General features: G+C 36.0%; 1 protein-coding gene across 2 annotated transcripts in view; it reads left to right on the top strand.

Annotated features, from left to right (window-relative positions):
* LOC114666146 (serine/threonine-protein phosphatase 4 regulatory subunit 3-B) overlaps positions 1–15,853 on the top strand; it is a 93,972-nt gene extending 78,119 nt beyond the window's left edge. The window contains exons 11-16 of one of the 2 annotated variants that reach the window (XM_028820892.2): positions 1,004–1,162; positions 1,393–1,562; positions 5,785–5,924; positions 10,179–10,336; positions 10,480–10,670; positions 14,383–15,853. In XM_028820892.2, coding sequence (XP_028676725.1) covers positions 1,004–1,162; positions 1,393–1,562; positions 5,785–5,924; positions 10,179–10,336; positions 10,480–10,670; positions 14,383–14,481 — 917 coding nt within the window. In that variant the 3' untranslated portion in view covers positions 14,482–15,853. Of the gene's footprint in view, positions 1–1,003; positions 1,163–1,392; positions 1,563–5,784; positions 5,925–10,178; positions 10,344–10,479; positions 10,671–14,382 lie in introns of those variants that run through there. The other variant, XM_051919368.1, reaches the window with a different exon arrangement.
* Positions 15,854–18,040: the final 2,187 nt, after the last annotated feature.

The raw sequence follows: 18,040 nt of genomic DNA on the forward strand, positions 1-18,040 counted from the left end.
ATACGGCTGCTCCATCTGTGCAGCTGCTTTGTTAAGCGACATGTTTCCCGCACGGTGCTTCGCATACTTAAAAGCTCGAAGGGCACGTATTGATTTTTGATTGTTTTTCTCTGTCTCTCTCTCTCTCTCTGACATTCTCTGCTCCTGACGGAGGGGGTGTGAGCAGAGGGGGTGTTCACACACTGGCCTAGAGGATACGGACGCTCCTCTAAAAAATGCTGAAAAGACTACCTTTACATTGTAAATTCTTGCAGCTGCTTTGTCCGGCGGTGCTTCGCATACTTAAAAGCCAAACAGCCCTATTGATTTTTGTTTGCTTTTTTTCTCTCTCTCTCTCTCTCTCTGTCTGACATTCTCTGCTCCTGATGCGCACTCCTTTGAAGAGGAAGATATGTTTGCATTCTTTTAATTGTTGAGACGGAACTGTCATCTCTGTCTTGTCATGGAGCACAGTTTAAACTTTTGAAAGAGACAAATGTTTATTTGCAGTGTTTGAATAAAGTTCCTGTCTCTCTACAACCTCCTGTGTTTCTGTGCAAATCTGTGACCCAAGCATGACAATATAAAAATAACCATATAAACATATGGTTTCTACTTCGCGGATTTTCACCTTTCGCCGGGGGTTCTGGAACGCAACCCCCACGATAGAGGAGGGATTGCTGTATTCTTAAACATTAAATATGTTGAAAATTTAAGCATTGCAAATTTTAATGTGTATTTTCTATCAGTATTTTAATGTGTACAATAACTTATGTATGCACTCTGCGAATCTCCTTTTCTGGAGAACTCTTGCAAATATGAATTGCTCTCCGCTTTTGTCTGTTTAGGAATATGAATGGTGTACTGTATAAATTTAATGTTTAGCATTGTAAATATTTGAAGTTCTTGCGCATATTATTTTCCATTAATGTTTTTAGGGATTTTATCATTCAGACTTTATTAGTATTGCACTTGTAATTATTATTTTAATTTTTTTTTTTTTTTTTTTTTTTTTTTTTTTTAGATAATTTCCAGACAGCTCAGCTACTTGCCTTAATTCTGGAGCTGCTAACGTTTTGTGTTGAACATCATACTTATCATATTAAAAATTACATCATGAATAGAGATCTACTGAGGAGAGTTCTGGTTCTGATGAACTCTAAGCACACTTTCTTGGCTTTATGTAAGTTTTTCAAATTGTAAATACTTTTACCAAAATAAAAATAAAAAAATTTTAAGTTTCTATCACTGGTAAAATAAGGCATGTTTTTTGCATTTCAAAGCTAATAAAGGGGGTTTGCTGATTTAATGAAAGAAAACATTCTTAGCTTCCCAGTAAATAGTGCTATTGCATGCAATATTTATTTAGTTCATGTTTTAAATTTTGTGTTTTATTTTTAATCCACTCAACAGGTGCCCTCCGTTTTATGAGGAGAATTGTTGGACTGAAAGATGAGTTTTATAACAGATATATTATTAAAGGCAACTTATTTGAGCCAGTCATAAATGCATTGTTAGACAATGGCACACGGTACAATCTTCTCAATTCAGCTGTTATTGAGCTCTTTGAGTTCATTAGGGTGGTAAGTTTTACATTTTTCTAAATATTATATGTTGATTTGTATTTTTGCTTCAGCAGATTTTTTCTCTCCTTGATTTTCTTTGAAACCTGTAGCATAAGTCATTTGGAATTGATTTGATCTGTCCATCAAACTGTTCTGATTCTAATTGGAGTCTGTTTACACTTTAATATGATCAAGTTTTAAATTTATTTTAAAATAATATTACATCAATATTTCTAAGTGTTTATTAAAAAAAGCTCTTTTATGTAATTATGCAAGTACAGCAAATATATTCACTGTCTAAACTTTAGAATAGCCAGTTATTAATTATTTTGGCATTTATATTAAAAAAAAAAAAAGTGCATCCTGTAAATAATCACATTTTATATCAGGGCAGGCCACTCGGAGCACTTGGTCAGTTACTGGTGATCAACAAATGCACCAATTTAAATATCCATGCGCTTTTAAGTTTCTGACAGGAGTTTATTGCTCAGAGGACCTCTTAAGAGTCTCTTCTGCATGAGTGACTGTTGGATCATGGCTGGTGTGTAAACATGAATGTGAACAGAATACTGTCAACTTTGCCTTTTTGTAGGAGAAGTATGTTTTTGTGTTGGTAGGGCCGTAACTAACGATTATTGTCATGTTTGATTAATCTGGCAATTGTTTTGTCGATTAATTGATTAGTTGGGTTGGAAAAAATGCATTTGAAATTAAACACAAAGTGCACTTTTAACCAAATAAACAGGTTTGTATACATTTTTAATGTTTTTTTTTATTACTTGCAGATATTTGAAACAAAATAGGTTTTTATACATTTATAAAATAATACATTGAAAATAAATAGTAATAAATAGAAATTAAACTTTTAGCAGCTCTTCTGGCTCTGGTCGTGGAATGAACACAAAATTTCCTTAAAAACTGTTTTTGAAAAGTAAACTAAACTTGCAGCTTGGCTTATGTATTCAGAATCACATTAAACCAACACTTCAAAATTAAACCTGTAATTTGCATTTTTTTCAGTTTCTGTAAAAAAGACTGTTTACTGGCAAAGCTTCAAACTGTTGCCCCAACATGACTGTTTTTCTTTGTAAGTCTGCAGTAATGTTTTAAATTAGTTCATCATAACAAACATCATTGTTATATGTTGGGGGAAATGTCCAGACTATTTTCCTGTTGCAGCAAAACAAGTGGTTTCATTTGTGTAAAACTCAGTTCTTCCCTTGCTATGTAATATGCCAAGTTTATTTTAACTGAAAAATGTATATATTTTTGCTTTATCAATAGTCTTTTTTTTTTGTGTGTGTGTCTGTGGTATAGTGGGTCCATGGCTCAGAAGAAAAGGCCAGTGTTAAATAAAATAATCGCCGCACATGTGGTTTAAAGAGAGGGGGCATGGTAGTGTGGCCAGAGCAGTTCCCCGGGTGCTTTGTGAGGCAGGCGTTTCCTTGCTTATGTGCACAGGTGGGGAATCATCCGCATCCGTAATTGAAGCTGGAAACTGCTAATCGCCACACCTGAGCCACGTCCCCATTATATATAGTAGGAGCGCGAGTGTGGAGGGGGGAGAAATAAAAGTGGATTTAGGTTATGGGAGAAGAAGGCAGCAGGAAGCTGAAAGCTGGTGCATGCAAGCGTGAGTGAGCGGGTGAAGGAAATCTCTCGCTAGAGAGAGCAGGCAGCTGGAAAGAGAGCCCCTCGGGAGTGTTAGGCCGACACTCGGGGGCAGCTAGAAGTGGTCGCTCCTGCTGAGCACTTTGGAGGAGCACTAATGACTGGAAGGTGGTTGGCTTGCCGCATAAGGTTGCAGGAGTCTGAGACTTGGGAGGTGAAAGCCTCAGTGTGAGCACCCTGGTCGCTGGGGAGCTCAAGTCACAGTCTGGTGGAGCCCACCGGAGCCAGGGTCCGGAAGGCGAACAAACCAGCAGGCAGGTAGGGCGACTCCCCTGGTGCAAAGCCTGGATGGGAGAAGCACGGGAGCCGCCAGCAGATGAATGCACCGGATTTTGTTTTAAAGGATTGCTTCCAGCCATAGTAGTTTAACCTCATTTTTCTGGATTTATTGACTGGATTTTAACCTCCACCTTTTCACTGGTTTTTAATGGATTATTTATTTAATGACTTTTAGAAGCACTGCACAATTTATTTTTAACAGTTTTTTGGTTTTGTTGTTTTTAAATAAAAGCACTTTTGCACCTCCGTTCAAACCGAAAGTAGTCATTATACCTAACCTTGGAAGCATTGCGTTCATATACAACTTACTGTGATGAAGGCGAGTCTTCCTCCTCCACAGAGCCTGTAATGGTATGTTTACTATTCATATATTTGTGCATCACTGTTGTGTTCTCATGCCATACGAGGTCAGACCTACACATTTTACAACTTGTAAACTTTTTTTGTGCTTTCAAAGTAAAATGCTCCTAAATTCTGGAAATCTTACATTGCACTTACAATGAAATTTTACATTTTCTGGCACTTGTTTTACCATTCTCCTTTTTTAAAATGTGTTTACAACTGAATGAAGTAGTGAAGTATTTGCGGGGTTAATGATATAATCGATAAAAGTGATCATTACCAATGTTTTTAATCTGTTATCGATTATGACAATGAGTTTTTGCAGGCCTAGTGGTTTGTGTTTTATATTCACATTATACTCTGGGTCAACTGAGAATAAAAACTTTGTTGCTTGTGTTGAGGGTAAAGATCTGTGCTGGTATCTGGAAGGTTGCTGGTGTAAATCCTGTTAATGCCAGAAGGTATCTTGCTCAGTTGAGCCCTTGAGATAAGGCCCTTAACCTGAAATTTGGTCCAGGGGCACTATACAATTCATGACCCTGTGCTGTGACCACCAGAAGTCTTGAAAAAGACAGTTTCTCCTCAGGAATTAATAAAGTACATTAAATAAAGTTTAAAGATTGAATTAAGGGTGTGAGGACTTTATATCGAAGCAGGTTTCACTACACGTCAATAGTGTGTAACTCTGCACTATCTCAGTTTTATGGTACTAGATGATATGTGTTTTGCTCGTTATTAACCTTGATTTAGAACATAGTCAATTTAAGTTTATTTCAAATGTGAAGTGTTAGTTCTTAGATAGGGAAGCCCCACATGCTGTTTAGAACAATGTAGAGCATAGTGAAACTACCTTTTGAAGGAGCACAGGTTTTAAAGTGTTATGGTGTGAATCTCAGATGAATGAAACTCTAGTTTCCGACTTATTATTCTGAGTTATGTTGTGCTATTTATTTCTTTTGCAAGAAAAGTCATCATAATTAGCAATTTCAGATTACTTTCATCATAGTAAAAAATAAAATGTTGGTCATAATGTTAAGGTGCCTCACCTCCCTAGGTTATTTGAGTGTCCTCCCTGCTCTTGCCACCTATTTTCAGTATAGTAGTTGCAAAACCAGCAATTATCAAGTTCAGTCCTTATTTCACATAGGCAATATGGCATATATACTCATGTACCTGAAATCCGTCTAATTAAGTGAAAATGGAAAACCCAACCCTGAAAATAAAATTTTATATTAAATGAAAGAGCAAAAACAAAACATCTTAGAATCCTTGTTTTATTAGTTGAATTGTAACATTTCTGTTTTTCTATAAATAAGTTGAATCTTAATGAAGCTACTCGACATCCTTAAGCTGGCTCAAAATTATGTTTGCCTTGCTTTTGGTTGTATGTTGTAACATAGTGAAACTTACATTGCATGTTTCCTACGTGACACTAAAGTACTCAATGCTTAATCATGTTCCTTTTTGCTATGGCACATGATTTTCCATGTTAATCTTACTGTTGGTGAGCAAGTATTGGCAAGCTTTTTGCCAGTGAATTTCAGAGTGTTCTGTAGACGTATCCTTACTGTGTTACGAAATGGTGGAGGTTATTAACATTGAATTTCACAGTACACTCAATCAAATTGGCAATTTGGAGCATTGCTTTTGTGTAAAATAGTGTTTTGTATGAAAAAAGTGCAGAAAGTAACCTATATTGTATATATGTGGCAAGACTGTTTTTGCTGCATGAAAATTCATATTTTAGTAATACCTGTTCTTTCCAAATTTTGTATATTTACCCATTGCTTACAGTACGTTATATAATGGTTTTTGAAATGTGAGGTATCCTGATAGAGTGTTTATGAGAAGACTGTTACACCAAGTATTGCACTCATAATGCCTCACCTAAGTGATCTTTTATTTAAAACAAAAAGGTCCTTAGTCTTAATTTTTCATTTTCTTCTAGGAGGATATTAAATCTCTCACTGCCCACATAGTGGACAACTTTTCTGAAGTACTAGAATCAATTGAGTATGTTCAAACGTTTAAAGGACTGAAGTCTAAATATGAACAGGAAAAGGACAGACAGAGCCAGAGACTAAGCAGGTAAGTGTACAACTATTTTTCCCCTGCTTACTTTATTCTGCTACATTTAAATTTCTTACTATATATGTGCTTTGCTAGGTAATGTTAAGTGCATTTTTGTCATATTTACTGATACAGTATACAGTGGCAAAAAATATGTAAACTCTTTGGAATAACTTGGTTTTCTGCCTTAATTAGTTGTAAAAATGTGATCTGACCTATGTTATATCTAAGCTATTCTGTAGTAATCTTACTTAGATGTTTAGGTTAATTCTTTTACTGATCTTCAGCTGGTGAACAGCTGCCCTGACCTAGTCCTGCAGGATCCCATTTTTTCCCATTGATTATGGCAAGCTGTCCAGGCCCTGAGGCAGACAAACAGCTCCATATCATGAAACTCCCTATCGTACTTCAATATTGGGACATTCTTTTTATGTTAGCATGCACTGCCCTTTTTAATGCTATTTATACTGCTGCATATTCTTGCCGATCAGTTCATCCTTGGTTTCATTAGTCCACAAAACGTTTTCCCAGTAGCATTGTGGAGTGTCACAGTGGTCTTTGGTGTGTATACATAGCAGCCGTGCAATATGCTTTGGTTTTTTTTTGGGGGAGGGAGCAGCATACCTCCTTAGTGCTGTAGACCTTAGGTTCCTTTATTTTTACCTCACTGAACACTCTGCATTGTGCCTTTTGATTTACATTGGCTGGGCATCCACTTCTAGGGAGTACTAAATCATATCAATTTATATATAGCTTGTCTAACTTAAAATTGATTTAACATCTAAATTTATTAATCTCTAAATTATTTGTAATTAATTTATAAGCAGCATTATGCAAATCTGCAGTTCTTGATTATAGATCTTTTTTTAGGGAGGCATGCTTTCATATCACCAGATACAGTGGACCTCGGGTCACGACCGTAATTTGTTCCAAAACTCTGGTCATAACCCGATTTGGTCATGACCCGAAGTAATTTTCCCCCATAGGATTGTATGTAAATACAATTAATCCATTTCAGACCATACAAACTGTATATAAATATATTTTTTTAAAGATTTTTAAGCACAAAAATAGTTAATTATACCATAGAATGCACAGCGTAATAGTAAACTAAATGTAAAAACATTGAATAACACTGAGAAAGCCTTGAACAGAGAAAAGTAACATTGCAAGAATTCACGCTATAGCCTTGCGAACCGCTCGCTGTAAAACTTTTTTTTTTTTTTTTTTTTTAAATGAGTTTTAAGCACAGGGAAAAACATGAACATTTGAAAAATCCATAATTTAATAATCAAGAAAAGTAACATTGCAACAATGCACGCTACGAACTGATCGCTGTAAACAGAAGTGAAGTGGAGTTTAAAATCCAATAGAAAAAAGTCTTCATTAAATGCAATGAGGTTAAAACAATGCTCGAATCAGTCTCTTTAAAAACAAGCCTGGTGCATTCTTTAACTGCCTTCTTGGCCTTCCACAGCCAGCTCTCTCTCTCTCGCTTGCTGCACAGGGAGAGACTGAACGTGTGCAGAAATCATCTGCGCGTACAAACTGGAAGGGAAACTGGCTTGTTCGTCACCCGAGTGTGTGGTCGTGAACAGATGCAAAAGTTTGGCACACTTTTTGGTTGTAACCCGATTTGTAAGTGGTCCGAGACGTTTGTGATGACCCGAGGTTCCACTGTTCTTAGTAATAGCAAACTCTGAATGTTTTTTTTAATAGTTTAAATAGCTCTAAATTGCACCTCCAATCTTGTTTCACTGATTGGGCTCCAGGTTCAAAAACTCCTGACTCGAAGTTGGTAGCCGAGGGGTTTACATATTATTTTCCAACCTACACGTTGAATGTTTGACTGATGTGTTCAGTGTGTACAAGAACAGCATAATAATTTGTGGGCTATTAGTTAGAACCGAGTGTTCATTATTTTAACTTAGATGAAGGTCAGAGCATATTTTAAGAAAAATGTATTTATAAATGTATCTCCAAAGGGTTCACATCATATTTTTGCCATTGTATGTTTCAATAGAAATGTCTCATTTTCCTGAATTCACATTCTTAAATAGCACAGTTCTGTTAACTATCCCAAAGTGATGCACACACTTTCAGATATATACATCATAAACAAAAGGATGAATTCAACATCACCATGAAATGTGTGTGTAATTAATCATCAAGTGTTCAGTAAAAGCTGAGTACTTTTTTCTTTCAGCCAGAATATTTATTTAATGATGGAGTATCTCTGATAAGAACTGTAAAGGATACATTGAATCAAGTGATATTTAAATGCAGATTTTATGTTAGCAAGATATTTTGCCTTGTGAGTTGCTGTTTGTGTAATCTTTTTATTATGTAATATTCTTGACTTTATTTGTGAACACTGCATGTTCTGTACTGTATATTTTACAAAAGGTATGTTTTTATTGCAATACCTCAAATATTTAGTGGTGACTTCAGAAACGCGTTCAAACAAATAATATACACACTCATACATATATGTATGTATGACTGATTGACTAACTCGCAGGATTGTACATCTAGGGCAGTAGGTGTCTAAGAAAAGGCATATTCAGCATGTAGGGCAAAAAACCCCTTCTGCAGTAGAAAAACTAAATACCACAAAATCCAGAAATTGCTTTGACTGATTTGATTGTAATTTGTTGATGGTGCAGAAAACAAAAAAAACTAGTCAATACTTTTTTTTTTTTTGGTCGATGATGAGCTGCTATTGGGCACGTCTTTTTTTTTTTTTTTTTTTAACAGACCTGTCGCTTTATGCAATGAGAAACTAAAAGAAGGCTTGCTTAGCAAGTTACTGTATGTCCTTGAGTATACACAGTACTTCCTAAGCTGCTTTTTACCACTTGTCATTTGGTATGAAATACATAAAAAAAAATCTGTGGGTTTGGGTCGGGGAGTGTATGGTTGTCTCTTTTTTTTGTTGTGTTGAGCTTGCTTATATTCAGTACATACATACTTTGAACAGTGGGGTGAGTGACTGGGGCACTTGATGGAGAAACAAATGCAATATTGCAGAGAACGGACGTGTCCCCTTGAAGGTCAGACCGTGATATGCTGCTATGCTATGCTGTAAAGCAGAAACAAGTGAAGTGCTGGTACAGCATCCTGGCCCACTTCTAGTCCTGGGTACAACATATGCCAGGAGTGACGGCATGCCATTGGCAGTTTAAACGCTTGGCACAGCTCCGTAAAGGGGTCCCACACAAACAGAAAATTGAGGAGGTGGCATTGTACGTAGTTCACCATATTATATCTTTTTCACTTGTTCTTTTATGTACAGTGCTAAAATATTAAATTCATTGCATGGGCCCTGTAAATGTGCAGCCTGTAAAAAGCAGTAATGTATACAGTTGTAAGTTCAAGTAAACTGTGATTAACTGTATATTGCTTTTGATCTAAACACCCCCAAAACTTTATAATGGTCCAATCTGTGTGAAGCTGCAATTTTTACACAGTGTGCTACAGGGTTATATTATATTTATAACCAAAATTACCTTTGTTCATGTTAATTATCTGTTCCATTTCAGAAGAATTCAGTTTTCTAATGACCATCATCAAAAGCCATTTTCATTCACTAGGAAGAGCGAAATTGATCTACTGCAGGAAAGTTTTAAACATGGCCAATTGTGTCTAGAATATTCAAGTTTAAGGAGCTCCAGTGAATTAACATTAGCCTATGGGTAAAAAAAATTGCTTTTAAGAATTTATTTTAATATTAAAGGAAAATATATCAGACTTTCTTTTTACATTACTGAGAAACCGTTCTTGCAGTTGAGGCCTCATGTGTTCACGGTGGCTGTTACAGAAGACAGCTATGTTGAGAAGGTATGTTAGAAACTTTTGTGTCTGCAATAACACTGATTCCATCTGTCTGTCTTCATCTATGCAGTGACATACTGTGATATAAATCTTTGTTGTTAAAGATGCACAAAAGTCAATTGGGTTGTGAGCCAGAAAGTTCTCTTTATTGTATGCTCCATTTTTCTTTGTCCTTCAGTTATGTTGTCGATAATGCTTGTCTTTAGCCACTGAAAATCTATAGGAGATCTTTTTTTTATACTGTTTACTCCTGAGTTTCTCAATTATGTATAACAGGGAAATCTCTTTCTTGTATTATTAAAACTAAACTAACTAAATTGTAAAAGCAAATTTATATCCTCGGCAGAAAGATTTAGTAATGAACAGTTCTGTGGAGTAGTAATGAACCTTGATTCATGCCTTTCATTCACGGTGTACACTCTGAAATTGTAATGATAGATACCGTAGGGATGCAAGGACATTGGAAGACGATGAAGAACTTTGGTTTAATGAAGATGATGATGACGAAGGGGAAGCTGTTGTACCGCCTATAGAAAAGTCCAAGCCAGAGGATGATTTTTCTGACAATTATGGAAAATTTATTGAAGCAAAAAAAGGTACCTAGTTATTTTTGTTTTTCCCAGCTATAGTTTGTGTTGGCTTCCCACTGTATCTAGTCTGTTTGGTAAATCTGCTGATGTAATATGAAATCTTTAACTGATTGTTATATAATGTTTTTGTATTTGTTTCTGCATAACAGCTAAAGAAAGTGAAGACAAAGAGAACCTTCCAAAGAGGGCATCAGGGGGAGCTTTCAAGTTTACCTTTGCACATTCGACTGTAGCCACTAATGGTGCAAACAGTACCAATAGTAAAACAACAGCAGCGTCTCCTGCAAGTCCTAACAGTTCTTCCTCAAAGACTATAAATTCTGCAGCGATTGTGACGAAGGTTAGTAAATACATATATTTTAACATCATGTGGCATACAAGTTTAAGTCAATTTCCATTACTTGGGCTATTTTATGCAATTGAAATCATACATATATATATATACATATGGATACCCAATATCAATATTCAAGAGTACGTAATCTCTTGGGCAGATTTCTAAATTAATGTAACATTTTTATATTGTTTCACCTCTTCTTACCATATATGTGTTCTTTCTCAGTTTTTTTTTTTTGGTCAGTAGTCCCAGTGTAACTTGCCAGATTAATAGTCAAGAGCAACTTAATTACTTTGTCTGTTTTTTTTTAGCACTAGGGTCTTGTACCTTGTTAGCCATTATGGATATAGTGAGAAGTCAAGCAAAGTGACACTGTTTATTAGCAGACTAAAAAAATTACAATATGCAACTTTTGAGTCTGTTTTGTAATTGAGCTGTCTTTTGCTTTAACTTTATTGCCCTTTTTATTCTGATCGCTGCTGTCTTCATAACTGCATTTTTCAATCATGTGACACATGGTACATAGTCTACAGTTTTGTGGAATTGTAGAAAGTATGTGGTCTTTTTTTAATTTGTGTGTGATCGTTTGGATAAAATGTGAACAATTGTAACTGTGATGATAAAATTGTACTGGCCAAAATAAAACCTAACTAAACCAAGTTTTGGTAGCATGTAAAGGTTACTTATGCTGTTTCTGTAGCTCACAGCAGACTTCTATTCAACAAGTGTTTTTAAAATTCTTTTGTATGCTCCTAACCTAATAGGGATTTTCAGTATCCTATGCCTAAATTTGAATGCACTCAGTCTCTATATTAAAGGGGGAATGTAAAGTATAAAAAAAAAACAAATTTATTTGCTTTAGATGTTATTTCTTTTTGGGGTTTGGTGCACCAAAGCTGCTTGAATGAGCACCAACTCCTTATGACATATAAAACAGAAATTAGTGGGTGTACTAAATGAGGGAGTGAGAGAGGGAAGGCCTATTGGATCATTTAATTAAGGATGGGAGAGCATGCTGTGTGGGACACTCATCACTGTGAAATCTAAAAACAGCATGGTACCCTACCCAAGATGTAACCGATGCTTTCTATTGTAAAGTTTATAGGTTTTTCATGCCAACCACACATTTGGTACAATAAATTTGTGTATGTGTACTGTGTGCATGTGTTTTTTTTTTTGTATACATAAAAAGGCTTTTCTAGTTCTATGTGTATTGCAAATGTCACTATTTTATTTATTAAAATAAGCATCAAAATAATTAAATACAAAGTGCTCTAAAATCTTGGCTGTAAATATAAATTCTGAATTATACCCGAGCTTATTTTTTTAATTAAAGCGTATTTTTTTCACAGGAACTCTGCTTATAAGTTAACGTTGGAGCATCATCTAGTAAATTTCTGTTTTACAAAATATATTTGGAATTTTAACTTGCTTTAAGAGTTCATACTATATTTTAAGTTACTGGCAAACTCACATAATCCGAAGATTTATCACAAGAATCCAGCATATATTGTTCTCTATAAAAAATTGTAAAAACTACAAATTGTATGTTTTCTTTCATAGGCAGTGCAGTATGTAGATTCGGATTTTGCTGCACTGTGCAATTTGACATCAGCTGCATATTTAATATTTAGCGACTCCTAATCCAAAGCGATGACTTAATTCTGTTCATTTTTTTTTCCTTAAATTTTTTCATCAGAGCATTCCAGGAAGCCAAGGCCAATCCTAAAGACCTAAAACATGGGTGGGCAAAGTCATTCCTGGAGGGCCGCAGTGGCTGCAGGTTTTTGTTCCAACCCAATTGTTTAATAAGAAGCACTTATTACTCTAGAAACACTTCTGTTTCATTTTAGTTCTCTCCCTCGTCAAGATTTTGAACCCTTATTGCTTATTTAAGTCTAAACAGCTGCATTCTCGGTTTTTAATTGCTCCTTATTAGCAATAAGATGCAAATGACAAAAGAAACCAGCAGTTCTCCATTTTGCTTGTTACCCTTTACACCTGTGTGTATTTATTGTACACTATTTGGTTTAATTAAGTACTTGGAAGGAAAGAGAAGAGAAAAAAGTGAAAGACTGAGAATTACCCATCCGTTTTACACTTCAAAGTATTTGGATGATATCCTTAGAATGGAAAAAAAAATCTAGGATATGAGAATGACTTGACATAGCAGAGATAAAGCACCAACAAGCCATGAAATGTAATTATTGGCAAGGATTGTTTTCTAATTAACCAACTGGGTTAGAACAAAAACCCGCGGCCCTCCAGGAATGACTTTGCCCACCCCTGACCTAAAACAAAGTAAATCTTCCATTCAGTCGTCAAGCATACTGTCATGAATACCGACCCATCGTAGATGCCTTTATGTAGACTTCAGGTGTTTAGAGTCCTTTTGACTTTTACAAATGTGCTTTGTGAAATGATTAGGAAAGCATCAATCATTATATATTGATGTCTAAGTTTACAGTGTAACAAAATTAAAACAAATTGTACATACAGTTGTATGTAGTTAAGAAAAAAATCTGAGTCTTTTGGAAAGTTTATTTCTCCACCACTCCATATTTTTAAAACTTAAGCTGTATTTGCCTCAAACCCAAGAAGAAAAGTGAAAGGGATACTACCTTCAGCATAATTTTCTTTTCAAGGTTTAGGCCAAAACAGTAGTATATGGAACTAGTTATGCACAGCAGATATGAGCAGGGTCTTCAAAATATACCATTACAACAATAATTCAAGAGTGGAGGGCCATTACACACATGATGATGAAGGATTTTCCTCAAGGTATCATTCAGGTTTGGAAAAGTATGAAATTATTTAAAACATGATGCTGAAATTACCTTTAAACAACTGTGTGTTAATGTGCTGCAAGGCTATCATTACAGTGAATGTGCCATATATAGCAAGAATAGCAGAATTAGTTTGCTGGATGTATGCAAAGTGCCACAAAAATTTCACTGATTTAATTCTGTGAAAAGCCTCAGTGATGTCCCACATTGCTGCTGCTTTCAAAGTGCCAACTTTCTTCTTGTGCAGAACTTGCTTTGAGTTTCCGCAAACGCTTCAATTCTGTTATTTTTGTATCCTAGCAGGATTTCTGAAAAACCAAGTCACTTAGAAAGAGAATAAAGACCTTTGGAAGATTGGCATAATTTGAGCACAGTTTTTCTCTGAAGTATTTTTAGTGCAATATTTAAATGTTCTGATTTTAGTAATGGATTTTACCCTTGATCATTTTGATGGATTTTGGTTTTATATTTTTTAGCAGTTCTGCTCCTTCTTCTCTGTTATGTCTTCTGTGCAGGGTGGTCCAGATCTAATTATGCAACTGTTCGACTGACAACCGTCTCCCCGCCAATTTGGACTGCAGGGCAGGTGCTGCCATCTATGGGCAACAAAACAAATTTTAACTGAAATCTCTATGTGCAGGGCAAGTCTGTGAATTCTCTATGTAATAAACTTAAGTTATAGCGTAATGAAAATTGCATAATTCGATCTGGACCACCCTATATAGATGCTCTTCCGTTTTCAGCATTGGTATGTTTCACAATTAGATCTGGCTGAAACATAACCATTTTCATAGACATTCACACAAAATGTAATATTGTAAAATAAATTAACAGTATATCATATTTTGATTATATTGAAAACTTTAGCCTGAATAATTATGTATGCTTTTGTTAATTTATTTTTTTGTTTTTTTTTTAAAAATAATTAGGCAGGTTTAGTTGGTCTTGTAGATTATCCTGATGATGAAGAAGAAGATGAAGAAGAAGAAACAGCATCTCCAAGAAAACGCCCCCGTCTTGGAACATAAGTTATTGCACAGAGTGCTTTTTGCTTCCCAGAACAATGGCAATCCCATTTCCACAGCTGGTTCAATCTGAGGAGACTGCCCTTTCTCAACACAACCTTCAGTAGATGACACAAGGCATGAACAACACTCTGCAAGGGTCTCTGCCTGAGAGCTTCAGAAGAATTTGCGCTCCCATACTGAAACTCTTGTGCATATGTGAGATGGAGGTTTGTTCCACTGCAGGCGGTAGCAGAATCCTAATGGGGAACGTGTCAAGTTTTAAAGAGAAGGCTTTGGGGGAGGGCAGCACAATAATCATCTGTCTAAGAGACCAGGACTTGGACAATAAAATAGCTTCCTATTTAGGAAGTTGAAACTGGAACTGAACTGATAATGCTAAGTAACTCTGTATTCAGAATTTTATTAAAAATACTGTATAGTGTGTCTATTCTTCTGTGTTTGTGTTTTTTTCCTATGAAAAACATTTTCAAGGGGGCTGCAGTTACCTGCCAGTGTAATTTGTACATGGAGGGTGGGACCACTATGTTTACCTTTTATACACACTTTGATGCGTTAGAAAAAGATTATTGGCAAAGCTTTTTAAGGCTTATTTCTTCAAAGCAAAAGTCTATTTTCTGCCTGATCTGAGGGGCGTTTGTACTTTTAATCTTTTGGGGTGGGGATTGGGGAATAAAAGTTGGGTCATTTTCAGTTATTTCTAAAATGTAACCTTTTTAAAGAGAGCCTGTGCCCAAAAGATAAGCCTAACACAGTTGACTTAGGAGCAACAATGATGTCACAAAAATGTGGAATTTTAACTTATTTAACTAACCTGACAAATGCACACCTTATTAATGCAGTCAACGATTTGTTCTTTTAATTACTGAGCACATCAGTGAATTCCCAGTCTCTTGACATTTTATAGTTTCTGTAACGAGAAGCTTTTTTTTTTTTTTTTTTTTAGTACTTCAATGTGTTTTTATATGTATAGAGATATAAAATTGCCTGTAAGACTCAAAGTTTTTAAAGGTAATGTTAGTTAGTAAGCACAGTGACCTGTGTGGGTATAATCTTCATGGTAATCTAATAAAGCTTTGTCATAGTTTAACACTGGCTGTTGAACTATGTCATGATCTCCTCCACAGACCTTTCTATCAATGCGTGTTAGTTTTTGCTAATTTTAGCAGAAATGTAAAGAGACATTCTTCTATGTACGCCCCATGCGGCATGATTCGTGTTTAACAGGAATTGGTATGTATGTAGATAACATTAGGTTTTCCATAACCAAATTAATTTTGTATGTTTGGATGAACTGCCACTGTTGCCATTTTACAACGTTTGTATACGTTATTTGTCAAAAAAGATCTGCAATTAAATGTGACATTGTAATTAACTGCAGAGCCCCTGTCCTTATTTGAGCTCATGGTGGTTTGTTGGGTGTGACTGTTAGGCAGTCCGATTCAGTCCGGCAAAATGCTTGTGAACGGTAATAGTGTGCATGTGTCAGATGACTGGGGCGTCATGTGGACCCTCATTTGGTCACTAAATACTGGCTTGAACTCACACACACACACACACACACACTGTACAGTAACTGCCTGTGCCATTAGTCTGACATGGAGTGCAAAACTGAAAAATGATAAAGTAACCACATCAGTGTGGAAAACCTACACAAGATACAGTTCTGCACTTTTCAAAGTACAATTATTATTTGATTAATACAACTGGTTTAAAAAATGCAGTGTGTGTTGTGAAGAAAGGCTTGTTGGTCATTCATTAATAACATTTTTAGCCTCCTAATTTAAGACCTAACAAGTTCAGCCAAGTGGGGACATTCCCAGAATCAAGTGACCACTTGTAGCCTTTTACATCGTAGGACATGTCGTTTGCTGTCAGTAGATACAGATTCTGCTAAACTGACAGGAGACCTCAAAGTGAAGATAAGGGAGTCGTGCCAAGCATTGGATGGCAATCAATGTTTCTTGGCAGCTTGGGGTTTCCTTTTTTGGAACTGTTAAGAAATGGGACACGTGGAATTGTTAAAGTCGAGGCAAGTTCTCAGCTTGGAGTCTGCTTAGACACAGAAAACTAAACCCACGTATCCTCAAAAAGATCTGCTTGAAGGGTTAGGAGACATTGGATTAATGGTGCTGTTACAAAGAAATGATCTGCGTGGAGGATGACTGCCCAGACCAGCACAAGGAATGTTGGGTAGGAGGAGAAGGAAGAAACAAGTCTGTGGAAGTGTATACTGAAAAGAGTTGGGTTATTTCATCAAGACTATCATCCAAGGAAAATCTCAAAGCATGAAGTCATTGTTGGAGTGAGCAATGAAGACTGTGAATGCAGGCAGTATTTTTGGGGAGCACATAAACTGCAAGAAAGAATATTCTAGACATTTACTGTGTTCAGTTAATTTTGGGGGTTACATATGGTGGATTATGTTCATTGCCTTTAATTACACTGAACATCAAGGGTTTTGCTTCCTGAACACTTGACTGTATATTAGAAATGTTTCATTGTGATTGTTTTTGTGATTTCCACTCATAAGTATACATAAAGAGTAAGAAACGATCGTTTATTGGTGATCTAAATGCTGTGGCACTGCAGAACAGATGTGCCAGGTGCTGAAACAGGAAGTGGCCACTCTCTAGACATTTGGCCTCTGGGCGAGAAAGTGTGGCACCTAAGCCACTGGACCACCCAACAAACCGACTTTTGCCTACTTTTCATATAAAACTTGGACTGATGAAAATTTTTGTGAAAGCAATGAGTAAGGAAAGTGGAGGATTTTGGTATTTGAGACAGATGTTTCCACGAATAACGCATGTCAAGATTAAAGAAGGTATTTAAGGTCTTCAAATCAGACTAACCATAATCATCCATGTCAAGCTGTTCAAAGATCTATAAGAGCCAGAAGAAGTCACATGGAAGGTATCTACAAAACACCAGGCTACATCCAGCTAGTTGACAACAAACTAAGTGTACAAAACTGTAAAGTGCAACATGTCAGTAAAAATTCATTTTTTGCTTTCACTTCTCTACTAATCTTGGTGTGCAGTCTGTGACGAATACAGCGAAAGGTTTCACCAGGACATTGCAATGATGGAAAATGGTATCCATTAGTCATGGCTGACTCTTGTTGAACGACAAGCAACAGATGCGGAGTACAAACAGAAATGGACAACACGTGTTTAGCTCAGTTGAACTAATGCAGAGTGTCGGCATCATTAAGCGATTAAACACACTAAATTCAATAAAAATTAATTTCATGTTTCCTCAAATTCATCTGTCAATTCATCTAGTCGTGTGGAAAATGTATTTGTGTTCAGCTTGGAATTCTTTGTTATCGCCAAAAATCTTTCAGTAGGCAAAACTTTTTAGAAAGAATGTGTTTTCTGTTGCAGTAAACCCTGATATTTCCAACAGCAGCCTTGTGACTCCACTGCTCTAAACTGACTTGTTTTCCTTTACAAATCTGTTCTTTGCACTTGGGAATGACGTGAATTTTTGATTTGTAGTCCCAGAGGGGTTCGCATTTTCATTTCTGCTACTTTCTTAATGAGGACTCAAACCACTG

This window comes from Erpetoichthys calabaricus, chromosome 15, assembly GCF_900747795.2.
Source record: "Erpetoichthys calabaricus chromosome 15, fErpCal1.3, whole genome shotgun sequence".
Lineage (NCBI taxonomy): Eukaryota > Metazoa > Chordata > Cladistia > Polypteriformes > Polypteridae > Erpetoichthys > Erpetoichthys calabaricus.